At 35.7% G+C, this 10,812-nt stretch overlaps 1 protein-coding gene across 1 annotated transcript; it reads left to right on the top strand.

The window, feature by feature from the left end:
* The first annotated feature begins 4,097 nt into the window (after positions 1–4,097).
* LOC108675545 (zinc finger protein 808-like) lies at positions 4,098–8,291 on the top strand. The gene is made up of 3 exons (XM_018163568.2): positions 4,098–4,313; positions 4,530–4,645; positions 7,564–8,291. The coding sequence occupies exons 1-3, from the start codon at positions 4,280–4,282 to the stop codon at positions 8,074–8,076; spliced, it is 663 nt and encodes a 220-aa protein (XP_018019057.1). The 5' UTR covers positions 4,098–4,279; the 3' UTR covers positions 8,077–8,291.
* The last annotated feature ends 2,521 nt before the right edge of the window (positions 8,292–10,812 follow it).

Raw genomic sequence — 10,812 nt, 5'->3', positions numbered from 1 at the left:
TTCCTCCTGCATATTTTCTTCAAAAGATTTCAATGACTGTTTGAATTGATTGAAAGGGACAGGTTCTTTACTCTGGTAAATCACAGATTTAAAGAAAATATAACTTGGTGGTAATCCCCTAAGGGCCAGGGACACAAGGAGGCCATCAGAGACTGTCTCACCGGCATTCTGGAGTGCTGAAGCAGCTTTCTCAGCTTTGATGATGTAGTCAATCACTGACTCATTCTCTTCTTTCTTCAGCATTACCAGTCGATTATAGTTCTCTATTATTCTAGGGTATGTCTTCCCCATGTAGCGTTCTTGCAGGATTTTAAGGCTTTTCCGCCCATCATTCACGGCAAATAAGTGATAGGCTCTTCTCCTCTAGTCTCTGCGTCTCGTCCAGTCTCCAGTCTGTTCATTTTGTCCCCACTGTTAGCTGCTGAGCTCGTGGTGGACTCATTAGTGTTGCTTTAATTTTCATCTTGTTCCAACGCCTCATCCAAACCATTAGGTGGGCGTTCCATCCAAACCAGCTTAAGGTGGGTTAGGAATTTAATTTCCCACAACTTGTATTTGATGTCAATATCAAGTTCACAGGTATGCTGGGCCCATAACCTGTTGAGCTTTTACTGTGCAATGGCATGATAGTATAACGGTTGTGGGATTGAATGAAAGCAAAGTCTTCTGCTAAGGTTTACTTTAACACCAAGACTAAGAGTGCCTAGAACCTGCTCAAGCCAAATACAAGAAGCTAGAGAGCGATAGAAGCAGGTGCTTCCTCTTACATGGAAATAAGGCAAGGGACATAAGTTACGCTAGAATCTGACAACTTGCAGTACATGTTGCAGATAGATGATACGTTTATTCTAACACTTAGAAATTATTGGATGAGATGGTATATTTTTTTTATTTTTAGATGGCATATTTGGAAATTTTGAGATTTTTAAGATGACATAGTTAGAAATTTTAACTGTTCCGGGGAGCCAAATAAGTAAAATTTATAAAAAAAGAAGAAAATGCTTTAAAAATTGCATGCTACTGCAGCCCCAGCTTTCCCATTGCCAATTACTTGTATTGAAGATCCCATAGAGCATCTTTAGACTAATTCTTGTCCAGTTTAATGTGAGTAATAAGCTATATGTTGTGATTTATCTAACAAATATATACATATTTCCATAAAATGATCATTTATGAAAGTTCAAAATAGCCTAACGCAAGAAGTCTTGCATGTACATCCTTGCTTTATTGAATGCATCTTGTTTGTAGCTTCCAAAAAAGTTTAGCACTTTTGCAATTAACTTGAATAATCTACAAATGCCATTTTTAAAACAAAAACTGTTGAAAATTGTTATAAAATGGTCATTTTATACAAGTTCTAAACAGTTTTACTCAAAAAATATTGTATATACATCCATGGTTGTTGCTTTGTTGAACACGTCATGTTTGTAGCCTTCAAACGAGGGCAAACAGTTAACAATTATTGTAAATAATGATCTATAAAAATATTTAATTAAAGAAATTTGTATAAAAAATAGTTATAAAATGTAAATTTTATACAAGTTTAAAACGGCCTCACAAAAGAACCATGAAAGCTACCCCATCGCAGTTTGTTGCAGCCGCTCTGTAATAATTTGTCCTGCAAATTGAGATGAAAACATAGAAAACATATTTCCTTTGTTATTTTATCAAAACTTCCCCTTAAGCAAAATACAATTTACCTGACCTAGAAATAAGATAAATGTTACTATGAGCTGAATTCACTAACATCAAATGAAAATGTTCTCATTTATATCTTTAGGTTAAAACTAGCTATTTTGACATAGTATACACAGCTATATAGTTCACAGTAGCGGAATATTTTTTTTGTTTGAATGATGAATTAATGGCAGTAAACAATTAATAATAGCTCTTGAAATTTCTCTATGTCTGCAAAATTGATGTACTCATGGCCAAAAGTTTCCTTTTGTGGCTTTGAAAGTAAACATTTCCCATACCTGCTCATTTAGCATGTGGCTAAATGGTAGCCAAGGCATATACAGAGCTTGCAGAGGTTTCAGCATCAATTACTACACAGATTCCAGGCTGCAGATTTCATGCAAAGCAATCGGGGACTAATTTTTATAAAACTTCTAATATGTCTGAGAATTGTTTAGGTAATTCTTGGCTACTAGCTCATCCAATAAAAAAATAATGCACCTGTTTGTTTCATTGAGAAATAACAAAAAACATGTGTTGCCATAAATATGGCGGACCCTGTATATCAATTACCTACCATATTTATCAGGTAGAAATTTATCCACTTAATATGGCTTCAGCCTACAGTGACAGATGCAACTAGACAAGCAGCAGTTCTTGCATCCTGGGTGGGAATCTATGGGGGTGAATATGTGAACTAGTGAGAATGCAAATTCTGTCACCAGCAATGAAATTTGATGTATCAGAGATCCCTGCTTGCTTTCCATAACCACAATAAGGAGAGATGACTAATCAAATTTACAAATTTGCAACACCAAACATGACCATAGGTCAGGAGGATCACTAACCCTATTTGTGGAAGCATTGTGTATAAGATGGCTCACCATGGTTGAATTGATGAAAATAATTATGAAGAATTGACCTGAACTGCAATAGAATCTTTAGGCAGTGGAATCCTCTGGACATTTTGGGACAGAAATTTAGGTTCAAAGCTATTTGAAGAATTTTGAAAATCCCTTACAATTTTCATTACTTTTCATTAAACTTCTTAAGTAGTAAGCAGATGTGGAAATATGCAGAAATTCGAATTTACAAGGCTAATGCAAGAAAGTATGATCATTTCAAAGGTATATTTACTTGTGTAAATATACCTCATGTGCATTTTCCAAAATTTTGTAAATTAAAAAGATAAAATCCCTGTTAGTGATTCTCAAATATACTCACTATACTAAAAAATATGTATACTTTTGTACTTGCCTAAAATTAAACATGCAAATGAAATGGATAGCTTGTTTCAATCTGATGCTATGTTACAATACTGATGTAAATTGAAGAGAAATTGCTTCTTCAGTGATAAAATACATAAATGATAAGATAACATCAAATTTGACGCCTGTGCTACAACTCTTATAATTCCTGAAAAAAAGTGTGAACAGTGAGATTTTGGTAAAGTACTTCTTCTAAGGTCTGTAGCAAAAGAACATTTCCTTTTGCTAAAAAGTTGCACTCAGGTGTTAGCTTGAAAACTTGATTGCCAGTATTTGCATAACTCAATCCAAAAAAAGGCTGCTATTTCTGCAAGACAGGGGGCAAGACTCTTAGCTCCCCGCCTGCCGAGGTAATAAGGGACGCCCCTAAAAATGCATTTACAGTAGAACTTTGCTTAGCAAAGGCTCCAGTTAAAAAAAAAGGATTAACAACAAAGAATTTTGATTACATTTACCACTCTGCATGCTTCAAATGTTTTAAAACTATATTTTTGCAAGTATTCCAAATTACCCCATTTCCAGGGGTGATTTGGGACTTTTATTTTGCATCTGGCACCTTACAAATAGCATATAAAAATTTTTAGAGATCCCATATGATAGCCCTCACAAAGACCTTTAAAATGAGCCTAAATTTGTTTATGAAATATTTCATGGTAAGAAGTTATTAACAAAAAACGCTCAAAATCATCCCTTATTTCCCCGTTAGATGGTATGATGCAAACCAATCATTGCCAGTAATTTAATGTGCATTAGTAATAATGGAAAATTTTTAGTGTGCATTATTATTTAATTTTTCAATAAAATCAGGGTAGTGATGTACCTCTTAAGATACCAAATGAATTTTTTTTATATAGTTGCAACTCAAACTCTAAGCTATTTTCCAGCTGCATCTCCTTTATGATATGTGACCTCTGCACTGAGGCCGAAACTAATAATAATACCTCTTTATTGCTGTATGCATGAGAACCTAGTGTGAAAAACATATCGGATAATTGTTAAAATTTCTCCACAATCAATAGGTTGACTTAAGATGCTGTCTGAAATTGGTCCACTTGCTGTAAGCGACCCATTTAATAAAATGAGATTATAGGTTCAGAAAAATGTAAAGGCTGAGCTGCAGAGTAGCCCTAATTAACTCCTGGTACTATGGCATCAACCATAACAGCAGTGATAAGGAAGACTTAATCACTAAAACTTCAAATACTGAGCCTGATAAAGAGCCTGTGTCATCAGTTAAATTGCTCATAGTGCTGCACAAGATATCGGCTGCGGACGTTGATCAGTTGTGTGCTGAACATGACATCAGTCCACATTCAGCTGAGAGCTGCAAACAGATGTTGCATCCAAAGGAGTCCAGTGAATTACCAGGTACATAGCTTGGAAATATTTCAACATTTATGTTTATTGTGTGTATCATTTGCTATCATGGCTGTTACAATGTTACTTAACATTGCCTAATTCTGCCAAATTTGTTTATCTCTGTGATGTCAATTTTATAAATGGGAACCATAATGATAATTCCTCTTGCTATGATTCTTAACTTATATTTATTATATTTTAACTTTTATTTCTCCACTACTCCAGCTATCCATAAGCAGAAGTCTCTTCACGGAGCTGAAGCAGGACAACCAAAGCCAAGTAGGATGTGTCAGCTCCAGGGAGTTGAGAATGAAGATTCATCTCCCATGGATAGAAATTTGGTAAGGGGAATTTTTAAAATGTACAACCTTAACTTTCTAAGAATATTATGAGGATCTCGTGTGTGATGTTATTTATATTATATACCGGTACAAGAATTCTAAGGTCTGATAAGGTTAGACAGGTGCAGCTACTATTTTGTACTGTTACTTGATATAAAATACTAACTCTTTGTGAAGATATTTACTGTGCAAATTGATACCCTTATTCAATTATGTATCAAATCTGGCTATGATCAAATTCAATAGTCAAACTTGAATCAAAGTGACTAATAGCAAACATTAATGCTTACAGAAAGATTAATACAATGATTGCAGTGTTAGGTTAGGAGAGTCATAGTCAATACTCAATGGGAGAGTTATAGTCTGATGGATGAACAAGAAAGATGGATGATGCAAGATGGATGAACAAGAAAGATGAATTATTAAGGGGAGCATCTAGGTCTTTTTGTAACTAAGTTATTTACAGATGGATCATTTCGAAATTTGTTACACGTATGTAGTACAGAAATCTAAGACTTTTTTGTTGACGTAAATTTAAAAAAAATGGAAGAAAACATGAAATTTTCCAAAAAAGGGGGTACTGTAGAAATCTATCTTGTCCTAGGATTTTCAAGCTACAATATCGAGACACACATCATTCGATGCGTAAAGACCATATCTATAAGATGATGTTGGCATTTTTTGAAATTTTCATTTCTGTGTGTGTGGGGGCATTTTTTGTAAATTTTTTGGAAATTTTTAGATTTTACCCCTGCCACCCCCACTTTTTGCAGAATAAAACCCAAACTATAATGAAATTAGAAAAACGCCAAAATCACTTTGTAGATCTCCTCTTTGCAAATCGAATGGTGTATGTCTCATTGTTGTAGTTTAAAAACTCTAGAAGGAGATAGTTTTCCAGTGTCAATAAGTGTGAATGTTTAGTAGAGTGCGACAAAGTCCCATGCGCCTCAAAATAGCCCTTCAAGGTTGCAAGGAGGCAAGATTAGATGATACTGTCACTATTTCTGTCAAGGCTGGTGTGAACGACTGCATGAGAACCATCCAGCACAACTGCAGCCAGGTCACTAAAGCGGAGCGTGTTCAGACTGGCTATTTAAGTGCACTGCTGGCAATTATTCCCTATGTCTAATGTTAAAGAACTCCACCACCCTAACCCTTTTGAGATCTGTCGTGAATGCAGAAATCAACATACATAGATGGTTTTGGTACCGTTGGATAGGTCAGAATGTCAGCTTTAAGATGAGACTAAAAACCAGAAAAGTCAAAATTGTCGATTTTGGATCCAGACGCTCCCCTTAAATGGACAATAAGAATCTTTAGTATTTTTACAACACTTCTCTTTAACTTCACTTCTTGTTGTTTGTTTGTCTGTCTGCTACAAATTTTAAAGTCAATATTCAACACACTTCCACCTGTGCAGTCAATCTGACATTTTGCACACTTGTGTAAAGTTGAAAACCATGCATGAATCAATTGACAGAATAAATAATTTTGAAAATTAAAAATTTTTTATGCAATATTAAAAAATTGAAATAATTTTGTTTGCTTCAAATCTTGTAATCAATATTTGACACACTTCTACCTGTTCAATCGATCTGAAATATTGCACACTTGCGTAAAGTTGGAGACAATGCCTGAATCAATTGACGGAGTGAATAATTTTAAAAATTGAAAAAAAGTCAATATTAAAAATAATTTTGTCTGCCACTAATCTTATAATCAATATTTGGCACACTTCTACCTGTCCAATCGATCTGAAATTTTGCACACTCATAAAATTGGAGACAATACATGAATCAATTGATGGAGTGAATAATTTAGAAATTAAAAAAATTTCAATATTAAAAAAAATTAAAAACAATTTTTTGAATTATGGAAGAATGATATACTCCAGGCTTAGATGTAATTCAAGAAGTACAAAATTACAAGTGAATAATGAGCTGTTGTGAAATTGTTCTGCTCCTTACAGCTCAATGAATTTTCCCACCCTACTCATTACTTTTGGAGTGAACTTACCATAATATTTTTAGATCTGTGTGAGAGTTGCATTTCAGACTTCTTTGCTTGAAGATTGCTCTTACCAAAGAGTACATGTAAGTGAAATATATTGTTTATGCTAATTATTTCTTAGCTTACATTACATTTCATCCCCTCTTTAAGCTTGGGAATGCCTGCTCATAAGGATGAATAACCTTTACTGGAGTATAAACTATTTTAATTTATAACTTTAACTTATAATTATGTTTGGTTGCAGTATTTTTGTGCAAAACTGGTAGACCCACTTCTGTGAAATTTCTGTCGAATTTTCTCAACTTGGCCATGAATTTCTTATTTTGGGAGAATTGAAATCTTCCTCACATTTTGTGTTATGATAAAACTGGTAGAAAAGTCATTTATATTCAACAACACTCAATTCTGTTTCTGTGTAATAACCAAAAATTGTTTGTGGTTAATAAATATTGAGCAAAAATTTTTTAACGTGAAATGCAAAGAGAAGCCAAATTCAGTAAAATTGAAAGTTATGTCAACATTGAAAAGAACCCTTAGACCTGACACTGATTTTGAACATTGATGAATTTTCACAGCTTATTGCTGTCTCAAAAATGCAATTCACTACTCCATTTCTGCTGTGCTTAACTGCCTGGCACCCTTGCCAATTCTGACCAGAAGGGTTGCAGGTAGCTGGGATTGAACCCACAACTCACTGCTCCCAAGTAACCACTCTGAAATGTAAACATCGGATCATTCTTTAGGAAGGTATCTGAGATTAGAGAAATTGTTCTACATTATTGAAAGCTCAGCTTATTTGGAACCAATGCCAAAGGCTTCATTCAGCACTGACAATTAAATGCAAGTGTTCACTATTCATTTGAAGTAATTTCAGTCTCAGCTTAACATTGTTTGTACATGGGCAGGCCGTGATTAGTCCCACTACTTCAACTGTTGATTTAAAGACGAAGCGACGTCCATCATTGAAAAGTGGTGTGTTTAAGGCAGCATCTGATAAGACTGTGGTGCCATCTTCACATCACAAAACTGATGTGCGCAAAGTGGCCAGTAGAACCTCGGGGACTTCTCTGCACACATCAACTCTACACTCAAAATTGAGGCCTCGGAACTATTCTCATTGCAGGTTGTCTGCCAGTCAGAAATGTAGTCTTTTTCAGCCCTCGGCTTGTGTTGAGAAAATGAAGCCTCTCAACTGTAATGGTTGCTCCCATGCTAACTGTAATAAATTGAAGCGTCATAAGTGCTCATTTTGCACCTATGCAACCAGTATTAAAGGTAATCTAACTCAACATGTTGCTGGTGTTCACAAGAATTTAAAGCCTCATAAATGTAACATCTGCGGCTACTCAAGCAGTCGGAAAAGTGATCTAACTCGACATGTTGCTGCTGTTCACAAGAATTTGAAGAAACATAAGTGAAACATCTGCTGCTTGAGTAGCTGCAGATCTCGGAATAGTGATCCAACTCAACATGTTGCTGCAGTCTTAAGAGTTTCTATGCATTATTGTTGTATCATTGGAATAGAGGAATATCTCCAATGTTACTCTACAAGTTCAAGTCGATCAGATCCATAGCAAGCTTACTACTTATTCTCTGTGAACCAACCCCAGCTTGTTATCATTTAGGACTGTCATGTTCAGTGTTTGACAGTTATATTTCTTGATTGAATTGGTGTGTATCACAGTAATCATTGGTGACCATGCAATATATTATTTTTTTGCCACATTTTTGATGTTGCATTTTCTTTTTAATAAAGTAGCCATTAAAGATAACGAAGTAAGAAATTTAATTGCATCTTAAGTTCATCTTCTATTTGTTTAATATACTTTGATGGAGATACCAAATGAGTGATGTTTTATATGATTTCTGCAGACTTGAATGACAGCGTTGTTTGGTGCATGTCATGACATGTCATCAAATTTCTTCATTCATAAATGTCAGATGCTTGTGTTCAATGTTGATAAGTTTTAGCATTTCATAATGGTCAGGGATATGATCAAAATGCAACCCGGCAGATTTAAAGTATATGCTCAACAGAAACTTGCAAATATTTTCTAGAAGAATTGCTTCTTTAGAATAGAATAGTTACTACTGTAACAATAGGTTGATGTCATTTTCACTCTATTTCATGGAAATCCTACCTAGATCNAGGCGTAGCGTCTGAAAGACCTAACCCCATCCTAGGGCCACAAAACTGCACGAATTCATTTAACAGTATTGCGAGCCGTCGCGACATACTCCCATCAATGGTAAAGATAAGCCACACTCAAAAACCGTTTATTTACTAGAGACTAAATTACAAGATCACTTATTCCTACATCATAACACGCAAAACAGTGAGAATTGGTAAGGAAACGTGTTCTGTTAAGTCAGAATTGAAACTTTCCTATGGGTAGAACAAAATTCGGTAAAACAAATGAATCCTATTACATGTCGCATATAAGTAGCATATATGATTCAGCTCAATAGAAGATGTGGCCATAAACATTGACCGGTCCTTACCTCGCTGCGCCGCCGCCACGTATAAACGAAGTACGAACAATGCCGGTTGAGTGTTGACGCTACAGCAAAGTCACGTCTGTGTGTAGGTCTAACGCTAAAAGCACTACCGTTATTACACAGGCGTGCGTTACATAGCCCTCAACCATGTGTAGCCTTATAGGTACAATTAACCTACTTTGTATAAACATCCTAGTCGGCACTATAGCTGTCTCTTATACACATCTAGATGTGTATAAGAGACAGGTCTCCGACTTTACGCAAGTGTGCAAAATTTTAGATCAATTGGACAGGTAGAAGTGTGTTAAATATTGATTATAAGATTTGTAGCAGACAGACAAACAAACAAACAGACAAGAAGTGAAGTTAAAGAGAAGTGTTGTAAAAAGACCATCACTGCTCTAAGTGTGATGATATGTATTTCGAAAATGCATGTTTGAACAGCATCTGCTATCCAGAGGTCATCAGAAAATGCCTCAGTAACCCAAGTGAGAGGATGCATGTGAATGTAGGAAGCTTGACCCAGGAATCAAGTGCAGAACATTCTATCTATTGAGACAACAGGACCAAGCTATGGAGAGTACCTAACCCAAAGCAGTCACTGCCTGCAAGGATGAGGGCTTAGCTGTTCAATTCCCGTCATAGGAGGCTGTTGCTTGGGAGGGCTTGGATATGAAAGAGAACGACAAAGGCTCTTGCTTGTTGGGTCCTAAATGTTACTTCATTGGGATCTCCACAACACTTTTTCATGGAGTCTCCATGAGGGGCTGGAAGCCATCAGCGTTGTGAGAGTGGCAGTCAGGCTGATGGGAGTAACTGTGTTACCCCCAGCAATGGTTACTATCCTCACTGACGATTTTCTGATAGCAGAATTTACCCTGGTATAGTTGTACAAATGATTGATTATGCTAGTAGTTCATACACCTTTCGTGACTCGTGATGTCATTGATTCATTTAATTTCATATCTTCTGCTGGTGTCAACATTTATTTTGTGCTCTTGGTGGCAGATTTTACTAAATATGATTAGTTTATGCTAAACTAGCCCTGAAGTAATGATGTAAATTTTTATAATACGTGATGCTACTTCTATATTAATTTTATTTATTATCAGATGGTCATGAACGAGATTGTGTCCAACCCTTTAATTGAGCAGTAGTCCTCCTGCTGCACTCACGACCAATACATTTGTTGCCGTATGGATGATTGCATTTACGGTTTACCTGTTGCTGAAACAGGGTGTTTGTTTCTTGATCGTGTTCAACCGTTCAAGTCTTGCTTTTGTGGCAGCTTAATAAGGCATGCATAGCTGCTTGACTGTGTAGGAGCTTGATCCAGACTATGTAGGAGATTGATCCGGAGTATGTATGTATCAGCTAAACCTAACATTGCCTGGCTTAGACATTCTTCAAAGTTAGAGAAAACTGCTATCCCTTATCCCGCCACATAAAATCTCAAGAATTCTGTTGCTGATATTATCAAAAGAGTGTTGTATGCAAGTAATATGTTGGTTATACGGTACTATTCAATGAAAATTAATACAAAGATATTCAGGCAGTAGGAGTGTCTGTGGACTGGCTTATGGTCTGTTATCTCTACATTTGTCATGGACTTGAATAAAACTTAACATTAATTAAATAGACCATTTGTTGAAGTT

The sequence above is a fragment of the Hyalella azteca genome, unplaced genomic scaffold (assembly GCF_000764305.2).
Source record: "Hyalella azteca isolate HAZT.00-mixed unplaced genomic scaffold, Hazt_2.0.2 contig6877, whole genome shotgun sequence".
Classification (NCBI taxonomy): Eukaryota; Metazoa; Arthropoda; class Malacostraca; order Amphipoda; family Hyalellidae; genus Hyalella; species Hyalella azteca.
The sequence above is the reverse complement of the archived record's forward strand: the minus strand, read 5'-3'. Positions and strand labels throughout refer to the sequence as shown.